Genomic DNA, 16,846 nt, shown 5'->3' with positions numbered 1-16,846 from the left:
ACAATGCAATTACAAATACACAGACATTACTTATTTATTTGTCATTTTGTTCCATGTCACTGTGTCACTTTATTAGTGGTCCAGATGTGTTTTTCAGTTAGTCAGATGACTGGCACTGCATGGAGTCAACAAGACAGGCAGGTGTATGGTGGAGTGGAGCCACTTAGGTTGACTCTTATGGAGTCATTTCAATGTTCATCTGTCAGTCTTGATCTAAACTTTGATTTCATGACATTCATGTCAGACTCACAGAGGTATGGAGACCCAAACAAAGCAGACATTTTCTGAGCTGCTTAGTGAAGATTCAGATAGATAGATAGATACTTAACTAATCCCAAGGGGAAATTCACATACTCCAGCAGCAGCATACTGATAAAAAAATAATATTAAATTAAAGAGTGATAACAATGAAGGTATAACAGACAATAACTTTGTATAATGTTAACGTTTACCCCCCTGGGTGGAACTGAAGAGTTGCATAGTGTGGGGTCTCCTCAGTCTGTCAGTGGAGCAGGATGGTGACAGCAGTCTGTCGCTGAAGCTGCTCCTCTGCCTGGAGATGATCCTGTTCAGTGGATGCAGTGGATTCTCCATGATTGACAGGAGCCTGCTCAGCGCCCGTCGCTCTGCCACGGATGTCAAACTCTCCAGCTTTATTCCTACAGTAGAGCCTGCCTTCCTCACCAGTTTGTCCAGGCGTGAGGAGTCCCTCTTCTTTATGCTGCCTCTCCAGCACACCACCGCATAGAAGAGGGCGCTCGCCACAACCGTCTGGTAGAACATCTGCAGCATCTTATTGCAGATGTTGAAGGACGCCAACCTTCTAAGGAAGTATAGTCGGCTCTGTTCTCTCTTGTACAGAGCGTCAGTATTTCTTATAGTTATCTGGCTCTACTGAGCTCCAGGAATGCTGTAGAGACTTTAACTGCACATTATTCTGAAGGCTAACTAATATATACTATATAAAATCCAATGTCTGTCTGTCTGTATGTCTGTCCACTTTTCACGAGACAACTACTTAACGGATTTAGATCGGGTTTCTTTCTACAATTCGCTTGAACTTTTCGGTTGATTTTGCGACTTCTCTCATTTTGCTATCTATCAGAGTTCACTTGCAGTACTGATGTATTTGCGTGAATCCGAGTGAGACACAGCGGGCCGAGGGGAGGAGCCTTCCTCACTCACTCACTCACTCACCCGCCGGCGTGTTCCTTAACTACGACTTAGCCAGCAAACGAGAGAACAATTGATATTTCAATTAAAGTGTTACTTAGGTCTTGACGAGTTTGAGTCCAGATATTCTCTTAAGTGTATGCCACATTGAAAAGACAGATTGCAATTCAGATTGTGGATTGTGATTTGGTGTTAAAAGGATCGTGATATAATTTTTTTGGAAAGATTGCCCACCCCTAATTTGACTAATCAAGTTTTCAAATTTATGTAGGCTCCATTAACCCTTTGGCAAGCTGCTTGGAAAGGGGTTGCGAGCTACCAGTAACTCGCGAGCGATGTGTTGGAGACCCCTGCTCTAAACTATTTTCTCAATTGTCTTTTCGGTGCTCACCCCTGTTATTTGTACTTCAGTAATATTCTGTATAATGTGTGATTTCTCGATCTCTCAGTTTCAATACTTTTCTTGCCCTCTGACTATATCTAGTTCCTAGTCCCTTTCATGGTCCGAGTTGGCTGCACGATTCCAGGAGCCTCTTGAACCCGGAACTGAGATGAGCCGTGCCAATGAGGACACACACGGTCAGCAAGGGGTTGGCGTAAAATGTTCAGTGCTTTTAATAAAATTCAAACCAAAACAAAGAGTGTTCAAAGACAAGTGCAGTGCAAAAAATGATCTTCCTTAAATAAATAAATTCATAAAACCAGTGAATAGTTAAAATTTCAGTAAATCCGGAGATGAAATCAGCCATCGGGTCCTTGCTCTTTCACCAACCATTCTTTGACTGAGCCCAGCACAACTTCCTCTCTGTCTCCCCGGCTCACCCATAACTCGTTCAGCCCCGGCGGAGACTCCAGCAGCTGTAGGGGTCCTCACCAACCTCCTTCAGTGTCTGCCAGACCCCGCTTGGGGTTCATGTGGCCAGAGCCAAAAAAGTCGGCTTATGACGTCGCACAAATAGAATAGGCCAATAGGACCAATTTTCTTATTTTTAGACCTTTAATTGGTTTTTTTTATCATCATTTTTGATCATCTTGACTCTCAATTTTTGAAATTTTCCATCCTAACCCTAGCATCCGGATGGACAAACAGATACAAAGACACTGTGGTCGGGCGGTGGAAGGACAGACTGGAAAGAGTCGAAATGTTGGGACGCCAGCCTGGTCGTTCCCTTTTAATCATTGCGAGACGAAACAAGCAAAATAAAGAAAATTAATAAAAAGGGGATTTCTTTCTCCTAAGGGATCTTTTCGAGAGTCACGTGCTCCGCCATGCGGCTCGTTCCGGTCTCCCAGTAAAAGACTCCTTTCTCTTTGTTGGCACTTCTTTTATAGCACACTTTCCAGAAGTGGCGGGGTTACGTGCCCTAAGCGGGCGGCTTCTCAGGTCTGTGAGGGAAGAACAACAGCAGCACAAAGTCAGCGGTAGCCCCCCTCTTGTCTCAGTGGGTTATTGTGTACCTTTCCCTGGCTCGAATCCTCCGACGCCCATGCGTGACAACACACACGTAGACTTTTATAAAGGTGGATGAGCAGATTTCTGTCCATCCAGCACTCTCAGTTGGGTGTTTTCAGAGTTGGCACATGCAGTTCACCATCAATTGGAATGTATTTTGTAATGCATGTAGTAATTAAATGAGTTGCATTTTTAATTCCAACAGATGGTGCATCACAAACATTAGCACTGCTTTTCACTGCTGGCCAGAGACTGCAGAATGGGGCGTACCGAAACATGGGTTGACATAAATATTTAACTCTGCCCTTAATATACGGGCACAATGCCCCATTCTGCATGCTGGTAGTGACCGCTGTCATGCTACAGCGACTGTAAGCACGATCTGCCTGGTTACGCTATGGGTAACATTAAGGTATCTGACTCAAATAAAGTTCCTGGTTAAACTGTCGTTAAGATGAGGGTTTTGGGATCGTTATCTGACTCAAATAATGATGACTGTCGAGAAAACCAAGTTACATAAACGAGCAATTATCGTTGTTTTTGTGAAGGTGGTGTCTTTCCTGTCTAGCACATCACAGGTGAAATTAAATGTTTAACCCCGCCCACATTTAGACACACCCTTTTCCACATGCTGCGGTCAGAACTTTCTCCTGCTTTCCTTAATCCCACACCAAGTGACATACAACACCCAGTGGGATACACACACAGATATACACGCGGATGGACACTTGTCCTTTTATTAAGGTGGACAAGCTGATTTCAGTCCATCCAGCTGTTACTCTCTCCAGGACAAATTCAGCATCTATCTATTGGAATGTATTTTGTAATACATGTAATAATTAAATGAGTTGCATTTTTAATTCCAACAGATGGTGCATCACAAACATTTGCACTGCTTTAGACACGCTCCATTCTGCATACTGCAGTGAGGACTTTCTCCCAAACCAAATGTCATATAACAGAGACATGGCACATAGACAGCCAGTCACACATGCCCAGACATTTGTTCTTTTATTAAAATGGATTTTTATGGTGGTGTGGGGAAATCTATGGACAGCTGTTGAGAATTTGAAGAAAAAAAAATCTTAAAATGATCTTAAAAGCTCCACGTCTGATGCAGCAGCACTAGAGAAAGTCCAGGGGAGAGCAACTCATAGTCCCAGATTTAGTTTTGAGGAAAGCTTGAAGGAGCTGAAACTTTCAAGTTTAAGCAAATGGGAATCAAGAGGTGACATGACTGGAGTGTTTCAAATTCAGTTGATCAGGACTTCGTAGAGTGGATGGAGACTGTCGCTTTATCAAGAGCGCGGGGGACACGGTTAGAAGTATGCTAAGAGCAGACAAGTCTACACGGACCGCTGGCTCAGGGAGGTTAAGCCAGTTTAGCACTTTAGTCTGACGCCCGTCCGGTTCTCCCAGTCCAGTTATAGTCGTCACTTTGGTAAACCTTCATGGATTCTTGAACCACCAATGAACGATAAGAGCTGTGGTGTCGGCTTCCAAGGTGCCATACCGAGGCTACACGCTGTCAAAAATACAAAGAAGAGCTCCCGTAGCCACGATTCCCATCATTCTATTCATTCATAGTCTTTAAGGGTGTAAGCTGAACTGAAGAAGACCATCAATCTGGAGACAACTATGTTAAATATTTTATTGAACTTTTCCTTTTGTTCCATTTATTGTTTTTCTCTTTTTAAATAGTAAGATAAATACACTCATACATTCAGATAATGTGAAACAGGCCCGCATTTGCATCTGCTCATACATTTCAAACATCCAATCATCAGAAGAGTTGCTTTGTATTACAAGGAAAGCTTTGTACATTTAATACGTCTAGTGAACATTTTTCATATTTTATTTTGACATTTTGCTTTATTCTACTCTTCAGGCTTCAATAAAACATCTAAAAAAACACAAGCTTAATAACACACATATAAAAATAAATGTGGATTGATATCTGGAGGTGTATACTTCATCAAGCAAAACTCTGCATATATTTTTGAAAATGTAACAACTGAATATTAAATTGGACTCTCTCACACATGTAATCAAATGATAAGACCTTTATTATTATTAGTATTATTATTATTATTATTATTATTACCACCATTATTATTATTATTCCTCGGGGCCATCAAAGGGGGCCCCCCTGTGGATGAGCTGAGCACAAGCCAGTCCAGAGAAGCAGAGCCGTCGTTTGCTGCCCAGCTCCTTGTTTCCAGTGCTCCCAGTGTGCCTACTGGTTACACCATCGAGTCAAGTGTCTGTTCACACAAACTGGAGACTGGATGGGCTACAGTGTCGTCGTAGAGTCCGTTAAGGTGATTGCATGTTTCTCCTCCTGCATAAAGTGCCTTTGCCTTTTTTTATTTCTTTTAAATTAAATATTAATCGCAGGTACAGAGAGTTAGTTAGATTTTTGTCTCTTTTATTTGAGGCTTGAAAGAATCTCGTATCCTGGCTACTTTAGCAGCAACCTGGTAGCCAAACACTTTGTTGTACCATTCAGGCATCTTTCCCCTAAAAACAAAAAAAAAAAAAAAAGAAGAAAAAATGTTTTGTTAAAGTGCAACAAAAAACAAAAATAGCTGGCAGGTCTCGGAGTGGGGGGGCTGCCCAGGCCTTATTTCTCCTGCATGACATCCCATTACACACTGCATGTCTAAATCCAGCATTGGTACATTTATCATCATTACATATTAAGTGGGGAGCGTCGCCCACTGCCATGGCACCACGTGTTTAGCTTCCTGGGTTCAATTCCCAAGCTTGTTTGTTGTCATCTGCATGGTTTTAAATTAGAGGGTGGATGGGTGCTTGTGTGTGGGGGCCTACAAATAGACTGGTACAGACCCATAAGACCCCAAACTGGATGATGTTATTTTATGCTACATATTTAATAATAGGCACTGACCGGCTTATTATTAATCAAATAGGTACGTGTTGAGGTGAATAACCCGAATGAGGCAGAAACCTGATATCTTAAAAATCAATGTTTACACGTGCAACTAATCTTCTTGAGCTCTCCTTTGGCAAAAAACGCTCCGACATCATCAAACCGCGCAAGAGAGTTAAAAGTCATCATTGACCACCGTGATTCCGAGAATATGTGACGCCTGTGTTCGTTAACTTGTGTTTTATAAATCTGTTTAGTCAAACTGGTGCTTTGTTTGTAGGTTTTTATTGCCAGATCTGCATGTGGTAAACTCTTCTCTCCTTGGCTGTGCGACTGAGCCCTGCAGAGGACCGGCATACCGTTACGTGTGCGTCTCGCCTCACACCTAGTGCTGCTGGAATAACAACAACACAGGCATTTCAACTCGAATAAGATACGCGTTAGGTTACGCGTTCATTTAAGAAGTAAGCGGACTACTTAATGCACGTTACTTTTAACGTGTTACCCTCGTGCTGCTGAATTTAACACTCTACCAGGCGGAGGAGGCTCAGTTCAATTCATGTATACGCATCACTCATGAATGAATAAAGTCAAATTCTCTGATTTTTATCCACAAATACTTCAAAAATAATTTTCAGACTGTCCTTCTGTGACGGCATCAGACACAGCAGTTGAAATTTATGAGGCAATAACAAAAATAAATATAAACATTACACCGATAATAATTTCTAATTTACAATTCCTAATTTTGTTTCGTTATCAATCCAAATGCGTTCTTGCTCTGAGGAGAAAGCAAAACATCCCGAACTCTCACTTGTACACCGCACTGGTTCAGGTTTTCACAGCGTCGTTATATCTCTCTAATATTAAAAAAAAAAAAAATCTTTGGAAGAGAGACAGAGAGACAATTTCACAACCTGCGAGACGGTCAAGTCACATCATATTTACAACCTTTGGACGCAAGTCCTGTGATACACTTGCAGAGAAGGTTAGAGAAAATGGAAGTCAGAAAATTTGAAAGTCTCAGGAAAAAGATAGTAAAGATCGCATTAGCACAAACAAACGGAAAATAATACTTGGGGAAATAACGGAATAGCGAAAAGAGATCGAATAGTGTTTGAGGATGTCAGGAGGAGAAGAGAGACAAAGGAGTGAGACAAAAGGACAGGTGCTGTACAGGCTTTTAAATGTTCAAAGCACCGCACAACATGCAGACCACACAGCACGGCAGCAGCAGCAGTAAGCCAGGAGCTGATCGAGCAAAGAGGAGGTAAAAAAAACAACTGTTATTTGTTTCGCATTGTATCGCTGATTAACAAGGGTTTCGGAGGAGCGGCCGTGTCTCCTTGGGCTGCGTTCAGCCCCCCTCTGCACAACGGCGCATAGTGCTGGCAGGGGGGATGGCTTGGCGAGCGAAGGCAAGGGGTGAAGCCCCCTAACTGAACTAATAATTAGAACAAAGCTTATCAGTGCGTCTATACTATATTCTTGTCTAGCTGAAACTAGGCCACTGCAGCTCATCGATGTAAACTGACCGATGTCTGAAATACTGAGAGAGATTATTTCGGATAGGAGAAGGAGTAATGAACATTTGCCTCTGGAAGTGTATGTTGTGGACGCTTCTTTCTGTGGTTAACAGACATGTACAGACTGCAAAATCCTGAACCGTAACCCAATTAAGGGTTTACATGGCCACGGATTATCTGAGGAGAAATCAAGTTTCTCAGGGGGTCAATAATCCATATCTCTAATCAGAATAAGGGTTTATGTGGCATTATAGAAGTCTGGTTTCTGTAAACGCACTAATTGTCATTTTTAGTACATCGCTGAAGTCAGCTATCTATGGAAGCAACTGAGCCACCACAAACCTATGAGGGCCATGCTTTTAAAAACATGACTTATAAATTGTGTCACTATTATAAACAAAAAATGTTGCGACGATATAAGACTTTTTTCCTGCAACAAGACGTGATCTTTTGAAGAGAGACAGAGGGACACTTTCACTTCCCGCAAGACGGTCAAGTCACGTCATTCTTCCAACCTTTGGAAGTTAGTCCCGTGAGATTTGCAAGTCATGCCCTACTTACAGCCATTTTCAATCAAGACCACAATCATCTAACCTCTTAGTTGTTGGAATGCTTTTGCTTCAGCTCTTAAAAATTGTACACATTCTAGATGGCATGTCGACGATTAAACGAAGAAGAAAGAGACTAGACTTTGTGCCAAGAGATTTAATCACGCCCGGGGCTGGAAAAAGACAAAGTAGAACATCGTAAAGAATTCAAAAACGTTGGCATTATACACATGCAGAGCAGGTTTGTGACGATGTGGGTTCTGGCTCCACACTCCCATCTGATTTTGGGAACCCTTGAACCCACCACCGTCGGTAATGTCACCGATGAGCTAGTCAATGGAGGCAAACAAACAATTGAGCAAGGGGTGGTGCAAAAAGTGAATAGTGCTTTTATTTAAAATTGTCCATCAAAACAAAACAGTGTTCCAATAAATAGTGCAGTTCATTCAATAAATAATCCAATAAAAGAACGTGGAGGTTAAAATTAATAAATAGAAAAAACAATCTTTTAAAACAAGAGGTTAAAAATCTTCTTTAGGAAGCAGTCTTAAAACAACAAACAAGCTCAGTGCTTCTTTTAACATGTGACTCCCCTGCATCTCCCTGTCCAGGCTTCGCAACAGGGGAGTCACACTCTCTATGCAGCTGCCCTCCTACAACACACATTCGAGACTGGAGACCTCCCGATCCCTGGCTCTGGTATGGCACTCATCCCAGCCTCGGAGAACTTGGTTTCCACCAACGGCCAGGTCGCCCAAGTTGGGGATTCCAACCACCAAGTCTCCCGACTTCCGCTGCCTTTCCGCGGCCTCTCTGCGGCCAGTCGCCTTCCCTTGGTCACTCCCGCTACATAATCGCTCAGCGGGAGCGACATCCAACTCAAACGCCTGGGTGTAGGCCCAACACCCCAGGCCCTCGCAGCTGCCCGTGAGCGCTCGTTCGTTCGCTCGCTCGCTCGTTCTCTCTTTCACCGACCTGCCTCCTCATCTGCTCCCGGTAACCTCCGTCCTCTTTCCTTTTCCTTTTCTGATCGTTTCTTTTTCATCTCCTTCAACCGACTTGCGCTTCTTTTTTATAACGTGAGGGGCCATCACAGCTGTAGCATTAGCCATGGGAGCAATCACAAATGTGGGCAGTTCCTCACCTGTGCACACGGTGAGAAACGCCCACATCGACAACTGCCCCGCTAAAAAAATCACCCCCCCTCACGAAGCCGCCTCGGGTGCGGTGATTATTTAAAAATGGCCTTTGCTCAGTGAGCTGTGGACCCGCTATACCACAAGGTTAGAAATAATGGAAGTAGGAAAATTCAAAAGTCTCAAAAAAAATGATAGTAAAGATTACATTAGCGCAAACAAACGGAAAATAATACTCGGTGAAATAACGGAATAGCGAAAACAGATCAAATAGTGTTTGAGAATGTTCTTGGGGAGAAGAGAGACAAGGCAGTGAGACAAAAGGGCAGCTGCTGTACAGGCTTTTAAATGTCGAAACGCTGCACGACATGCAGATTACGCTGCACGGTAGCAGCAGCAATCCAGGAGCTGACTGAGCAAAGAAGAGGTAAAAAAACCCAAACTATTACTTTTCCATTGTATCACCATTACAGAGGGGAGATCTCATCTCCTTGGAGTGCGTTCAGCCCCCCTCTTCAAACGGGGGGGCTGGGGCTGTTAATATGATTTGGTGAGCGAAACGAGCCCCCTAGTTGTTAAAAAGCATATCTTCAATGTAGCCTTCTAATGCATCCTAGTATTGCTGTTCTTTTTGAATGCGACTCAATGTGACAAAAATGTTTAGTTCACTTCAACTTTCAAATCCCGAAAGGCACCTGAGTGTCACGCCATACATACGTTTTCTAACCTGTTTAAATCTGTAGAGAGATGTGAAGTAGGGTGGGACAGCCTCAACCCACCCCCAAAGGCTATTAGGTGAAGTGGGGTGGGACAGGGATAGCGACAGCCCTCCCCCCACCCCAAAGGTTGTTAGTCCTAAACCCTTTCCTGCCTACACATCAGCTGCTCAGTTGGTGCCAATGGTGCCCCTTTTGTTGCCTGTCGTGGGCTCCTTGTGCCAGGAGTTGCCCCACAGATTGCGTCGGATTGTGGGAGTGAAAAGAGTTAAAAACAGTGGCACGTGCCAGGTAGTCAGCTTCATTAAAAAGTGCCAGCGTGTGGGGGGTTCTAATTAACACACACACACACACCCCACTGTTTTAAAGTGAAAGCAGAATGTTTTGTGGACGAAGAAAAACAGTCTCTAGGATATTTCTTCTCTTTTAAAATGCCAATTAACTAAAATGGATAAGCCTTCTTCACTCCTGCTTTTTGTCAGCAGCCCCCCACACACAATTAGCGCATTAAAACATGCATTTGCAGGACTCTTTATTCTTTCATTGTTTAATTGTTTGCCTTGTTTAAGTCAGTAATGGATGGGTAACACGTTTTAAATTAGAAGAGAAAACTCCCTGTAGTGAGTAAATTAAATATATTAAGGCGACGCACACAAGCTGCCTCATCAAGCAAAGCCCTGCATGCTTTTATGTGCACACCGCCGAAGCTGGGGTGGTGTGTCTTCTACCTCTTAGTCACTTGGCTGGGACATACCTTAAATCTGTCCTACAGAAGTGAGTCAGGCGGCTTTTACAGAGTCCAATGCTTTCAATAAGGTAGTGGCACATGAGGACGTCACCACGGACACCATTGCAGGGGGCATCTTCGTGATCGGTAGAGGTAGCTGCTAGGATATAGGCACCAGATTGAGGGTCACTCTGCCAGCACCTAAGATGGAGTTAAAAATGGGCTTCATTAGTAGGAGAACAATTTTCTTATCTTCTCCTAAACATTTACAATGTAAGTAAGGTCTGATCTCCACCATGTTTAAAGGTATTGCTTTACCTCAGAATGACGTGGTCCCTTGGCAGATAGGGGACGCTGCCTTTGCTTGTATAGTGAAAAATCTCAGTCTCTTTATCCAGAGTTTCAATGACTTTAGAAGTTTGCAGGTTTGGATCCCACAGTTTTTGTTCTCTCAGTATCCGGTGAAAAACCCCTTCCTGGGAAGCATCCACCTCAGTTGAACTTTTCCAGAGGCGTAAAGGATTGCCATCATCCACCTTATCAAAAAAAAATAAATAAATAAAAAAGGCAAAAGCTAAGTAGGTGTTCATATCTTAGGCTAGTCGATTTCTACAGAGATGGACTTTCAGGATATTAGAACAATCGAGACGAGAACAGGCCATTCAGCCCAAGAAAGCTCACCACAGAATTCTTTTGAAAATAAACATCAAGTTAAATTGTGAAAGTCCCTTAAGTCCTACTGTCTACCACACTTCACTTATTCCAAGTGTCCGTGATTCTCAGTGTAAAATAAAACTTCCTAATGTTTGTACAAAATTTATCCCTAACAAGTTTCCAGATGTATCCCATATTCTTGATTTGATCGTAACAGTCCAGAGCCACGGTACTAATTCCTTTCATAATTTTAAAGACCTCAGTCATGTCACCCCTTAATCTTCTTTTGCTTAAAGTATAAAGGCTATATCTGGGGACGATCCGTTAAAAAAAGTGCAGAGTGAGCAGTGGCAAAATCTGCTGCAGCAAAGGCTCCACCCTGAGGACTTCTTCCTAACGCACCCGCTTCAAGTTTCGCCAGTCTGCCTGCTTTATACTGGAGTTTCAGGGAGAGAGCAAAGGAAACTGAACAAAAGACTCGGCAGCACAGGATGATGGAGGCTGAATAACTAATCTGTTGTATTGACAGAGGAGACAGGCAGAGACATATACTGTACGCACACATACACACACACACACACACACACACACTTGTAGCCCACCGCAGCAGCTACATGCATTTGAAAGTGTTTGTTTTATCTGCCTGTCATTTTAACTATTGAATTACTATGTGACAGCAAGTAGGGCTTAGATAATAATTGTGGTCTTTGTATATACAGCGTGTTAAATGTTGTGGCTATTTTGTCAAAGCGTATGTGCGTTTCCGATCAGACTGTAATGGTATATTTCTCGAGTTATTCGTTTAGACGTGCAGTCAGAAGGTGGATATTGTGCTGCCTCATCTGTGCATCTGCTGGTGTTGCTGAGCAGATTTATTGATTTGGGTGTTTTGAGTACTGAAATCTCCTGTAGCTCTTCTTTATTAGCTCTCTTAAAATGGCAGACATGCTGTTTACTTCGAATGCGTATTTTGCAGTTCACATTTTCACCAGCATAGCTGCCTACTCTTTCACACACCCATCAACTAATATACTATCATCGTGAAACTGAACAACAGCACAAAGAACCCGTGCGACATCGTATCGTTCACATTTACCACTCGTCCACTGATGCCGTCGAATGCCAATGTGTAATCTGATGTTACAGAGAGGCGTTTCATTTGCATCAGGTTACCTTTATTTTTAGCAAGCACACGACACACAATTGCATGTCTGAAAGGGTTTTTAGGAGACTTTTTAACTGTGTGTGGTCCATCATAAACAGAAGCTTGTGGTCTGCCAGTCCAGGTTAACAAGAGCACCTCAGGTCTTTTCACTTTGAAATCTCCGCCCCTACTCTGAGCTCCGCCTTCTTGAGATGTTGGATTGGTTTAGAAATGTGACACTCAGTGAGCCACTTTTAAACAAAATGTTTATACTCATGTATAAATCAGAGCCTGAAACCCGAAAAATCGATCATAAAATCAGACTCCAATCTCATATCAGTTTCTCAGACACATTGAATTTTGTTGCAGCAGCATAGTTACCAATTTCTTTCACCACTTCAATGACGTTTAATTTGAAACCAGCTTCATATTTTCTTCTGACTGAACGCTCCATCGTAGATAAGGGATGCTCTTACATTAAAGGTGTATGAGGGTGTGAGACACAAAAAACACAAAACAGCGCAAACGTTGCTTCAGAATAGTTCGGGTTTTAACGTGTGGTCACGTAGGCACAATACATAGGAAAAAAAGGCTGTGTGCTCCGTGGTTACTCTCTCAGGTGGGTGTTAGCATATCATGATCTCTTGGACCAATAGTGCGAGTTTTCTTCATTCGACTTATACAGCTGACATTATAAAATACCAGAAATCATACGGTAAAATAAAGCCCCGACTTATCTGCAGGAGAACTTATCCGCGAGTATATACGGTATATTTTACACGCCAGGCTTCAGCGAGACATGACAAGAATACTAATACTTCTTATGGCCGTCTGTTCTTTGTGTGGATATACAAATAATTTAATCATTAATTTATATATATAATTCACTAAGGGCACACAAGACACTGAGGGCATGCAAGACAGTGAGCGCAAGCAAGACAGAGCCCCGCCCACCAACTCTAACCCTCCTACCGCGTCATGGGATACGCACACCAGAGCCACGCATGCCAACTGTAACCGTCCTCCCGAGTCCAGCATCGCTCTTGGGACACGCAACACCTCAACAAACACAGCCTCAGTTGCTTTCGTCTGTTCAAAAGTCCACATGCACCTCTGAGCCACGTTGACTTTACACCGCACGCAAGACAGAGAGCCATGATCGCCAACTCAGAGAGCCCCGCCCACCAACTCTAACTAAGGGCAAGGAAGACAGAGAGCCATGCCCACCAACTCACAGAGCCCCGCCCACCAACTATAAGACCATAGGATACGCACGCGTTTAGTGTATAAATGGATATAAATAATTGCATTTAAACGATTCGCCAAAATCTGTTGTATGTAAACGATACTGTTTAAAACGTTATTGTTTTTTTCATCAGAAAACCCGGTTTCCACATCTACCTGTATTAGTTTAAATGGCACTTTTACCACGCGCAATAGGGTGGACGCACCGACTTATCGTGTCGACTGGGCAACACAGTGAATGCAGCGTCTATCTATATATGTCTATGTTTTCCGTAGCCTGCTACAGGAAGGTACTCTTTCGACCATTGGCATTGGTTTCGCTCCTTGCTATTTTCGTTATACTGCGACGGTGGTTTCCTAAGCCTTTGTTATACTGAATTCCTTTCTCACCGCTTTCCATTCCTATTCCTACACCACCGCATGCTAAGGCGGGCTTCGGCTAGTTATTAATAATTTAATTAATCATTTTCATTTTGTTGCATAGCATTTTTTTTGTGTTATATTGTATATATTTTTGTAAGAACACTGAGTTTGTAAATTGAATTTTTCTACATAATTCTTAATAATAACATTGATAACATTTAATATTTCAAACCAATTGAATTTGTGGGAACTAAACACACTGATCCTCAAACCAAGCCATCTCTCTAGCCACAGTATAATTAAATCTTACATATTTTCTCAAACACCTTGAAATTCTTAAAGCATTTAAATCTTATTGAGGATCGGGGGGATGCACAGCCTATCCCCACCACCCCGATTACAAGTTTGAAACAAGTCTTAGATGGGCCGCCTGTCCATTACAAGGCCCCACGTTAAAAATCCTCCTGTGCAGTTAAATGAAACACTGGGATGAACTTGAGGAGAGGAATGGCGGAGCCCTGTGTACCTTTTTAAAAGCTAAGTCCACTTGCTCCGAACTTGTGCAGGTCACCCAAGCTTTGTATTTCTCTCTGGCCTCCCTCAGTATGGTCTGAACAGACGCCTCCAAGTAGGCACGTCGGCTGCACTCGGATTCACTTGCTGAACTCCCACAATGCTCGGCCTCTTCAGTGAGGGAATTCACCTGCTGGAATAGCCAGTATTTGGGCAGCTGCAAGAACAATCAGATCTCCAGTTAATTGTTATGTAGTGCTGTAGTCGGAAGACAAGCCTGATGTGCAGTGACTGATCTCAGAATTGCAACCCCAAAACGTACAAGTCAATAATTTTAATGGTGCCTTCCATAGGACACACCACCAAGTTTTAGTGTCGTTTAAATAATCGTTCTATGATAGGCACAAACAAAATATGATACTTTAAAAAAAAAAAAATGACCTGGAACAGACGGGCTGCTTCTGCAATCATGTGGGCCAGGCCTTGGGTAGCAGCAAGGTTCTCAGTGAGGTCCCTCTGGTCGGGCCTGCCAAGGCTGTACTTCCTCTGAGTGGACCTGAGGGAAGACAGCAGAGCATATCGTTGAATGTTAAGAGACTTCTGGACAGTTCTGGTGAAGTGCCTCATGAAAGTGTACAAGATCTGAAGGCGAGAATATGAGATAAGTAATTCACCTTTACTGCATGTAAAGACAAAGACAGTCACGGAGGGAAGAAAACAAGACACGCTTTTATCCTTCACCAAATATCTCTTAACAAATAGCAAGAAAAAAACCCAATGTCCCTTCTACACGTTTGGTGAGATCTTTCTGAATTTAGAATTGTTACTTGTGAACATATGCAGTTTTTCTGATGATGGTGTGGCAAATACAAGAATGAAAACAACACACAGGCATAATAAAAAAAAATCACTGAGGGGTTGACACCACAGTTTAACTTCTGTCTACCTTCACAAAAATCAAAGATGGATGCGTTCAAAAATGACACTTTTCTAAAAGCCAGCTGGAGCCACTGCAGCTTCCGTGTTTGGAGGCCTGCATGTGAAGTTGCGTCCAGCACCGGAGATCCTGCTTGTGTTTTTATCTCCTGCTCTTTTTCTTTCACAGCATGACAACATTCTGTTCCCCGAGGCAGATACGCTACACTGCAGGACTTTCCAAATGTGCAGAACAGACTGTGATAAGGACTGGCTGGCCATGTTCTTCTGCCTCGTAAACTTCCAGATCACTTTCCTTTGAAGTTGGAGACCAAACGTCCACTACTGCAAGCATTTTTTATCTGCACAGTCTAAACTGAACTGACATTTTTAGATAAGATGTGCTTTATTATTTTCTTTTTTTCTTTTCCCTACTGCCCTCGCTGCTGCAGTGTCTACGTGGCTGAAATTAATGATATGCTATCAGCTACTTTCTTTTAAAATTACACCCAAATGGATAAGTGCAACACCGCAATCTGCAGAGCAGTTTATCATTACAAGATTCCTTTCCTGGCTGCTTTCTGAACTCTGATGTCATTGGAATATGACAAGACAAACAATGTTAAAACACTGTAAAGAAAGTTCAAGTTTAGTTTATGACCAATTTCATATTTTTTCTGCCAAATAACAGACAGATCTAGAAGTTTATTTATGGTGCCACTTTTGAACTGTACAGCAATGAAACTGTCGACTTCTGCAGCAAACCGCAGAATTATTCAGGCTTTGTGAATAAAGACCTTTCCACAAACCACCGACCTGCAATCATTCTAGCTTCTCATTTAAAAGTGGAAATCATTACAGAGGTTATGTTTGCTTATGAAGATTACCATCTTTGAAGGCGCGTGCAAAAGCATGAAGCTAAGGAACAGTCATTAAAAGTAGTTATAATTCATAAGAATATTAAGAAATTTGACAAATGAGCAGAGACCTTCTTAAAGGTTGTCAGCATCTCAGCTTCAACTCCATGTGTTGACAGTTTGTTCCATATCTATCTATCTATCTATCTATCTATCTATCTATCTATCTATCTATCTATCCATCCATCCATCCATCCATCCATCCATCCATCCATCCAAATGTTGTGCCTTTCATATATGTTTTTATTTTTCTTTGCTAAAGAAAGGTTCTTCCCTTGCATCAGGTTATGTTTATTTTTAAAGTGTGCAATGTGCACACACTGAACCTGTTTGGGTGTAGTGAGGTGTGGCAGAAAAGTAATGAGACTGGCAACACTGCGAGCGATCTGGCAACGCTGCGCTGTTGTCCTTGATAGAGCACGTGTATCAGTACCCTCCCATAGCTCAGTGCGAGTTTCAACTCCTTCCGTTAACTACGTGATTTTTGTGACTGCTATTAGCGAAGTTGTGTTTTTGATTGTGCGTCACGCAAAATGGAACAGCGGAATTTGGAGCAACGTTGTGCCATTAAACGGCAAGTGTGACGTTTGAAAAGTTAAAACAGGCCTATGGGGAACATTCTTTATCCCGAGCTCAAGTTTTTCGCTGGCACAAATCATTTTGGAAGGCAGAAAACACGTTGAAGATGAACACCGTTCAGGGAGGACTTCGACTTCGAAAACCAATGAAAACATCGAACGTGTGAACACTCTTGTGAGATCAGACCGTCGTTTAACATTAAGAATGTTGAGTGAACAATTAAATTTGAACAGATTTACCGTTCATCAAATTTTGACTGAACATTTGCACATGCGAAAGGTCTGTGCCAAAGTGGTGCCGAAAAACTGCCCTCTCCATAACAGAATGTTTGACCTCAAAAGGCA

General features: G+C 42.5%; 1 protein-coding gene across 2 annotated transcripts in view; it reads right to left on the bottom strand.

The window, feature by feature from the left end:
* Positions 1 to 4,253: 4,253 nt before the first annotated feature.
* The window catches only part of si:dkeyp-23e4.3 (rho GTPase-activating protein 7), a 251,409-nt gene continuing 238,816 nt past the window's right edge, over positions 4,254 to 16,846 (bottom strand). For both annotated transcript variants that reach the window (XM_039776150.1, XM_039776151.1), the window contains exons 10-14: positions 14,533 to 14,647; positions 14,105 to 14,308; positions 10,491 to 10,708; positions 10,200 to 10,373; positions 4,254 to 5,146 (exon numbers count right to left, since the gene is read on the bottom strand). In XM_039776150.1, coding sequence (XP_039632084.1) covers positions 5,038 to 5,146; positions 10,200 to 10,373; positions 10,491 to 10,708; positions 14,105 to 14,308; positions 14,533 to 14,647 — 820 coding nt within the window. In that variant the 3' untranslated portion in view covers positions 4,254 to 5,037. The remainder of the gene's footprint in view (positions 5,147 to 10,199; positions 10,374 to 10,490; positions 10,709 to 14,104; positions 14,309 to 14,532; positions 14,648 to 16,846) is intronic.

The sequence above is a fragment of the Polypterus senegalus genome, chromosome 13 (genome assembly GCF_016835505.1).
Source record: "Polypterus senegalus isolate Bchr_013 chromosome 13, ASM1683550v1, whole genome shotgun sequence".
Classification (NCBI taxonomy): Eukaryota; Metazoa; Chordata; class Cladistia; order Polypteriformes; family Polypteridae; genus Polypterus; species Polypterus senegalus.
Note: the sequence above shows the minus strand (reverse complement) of the source record. Positions and strands in the feature narration are given on the sequence as shown.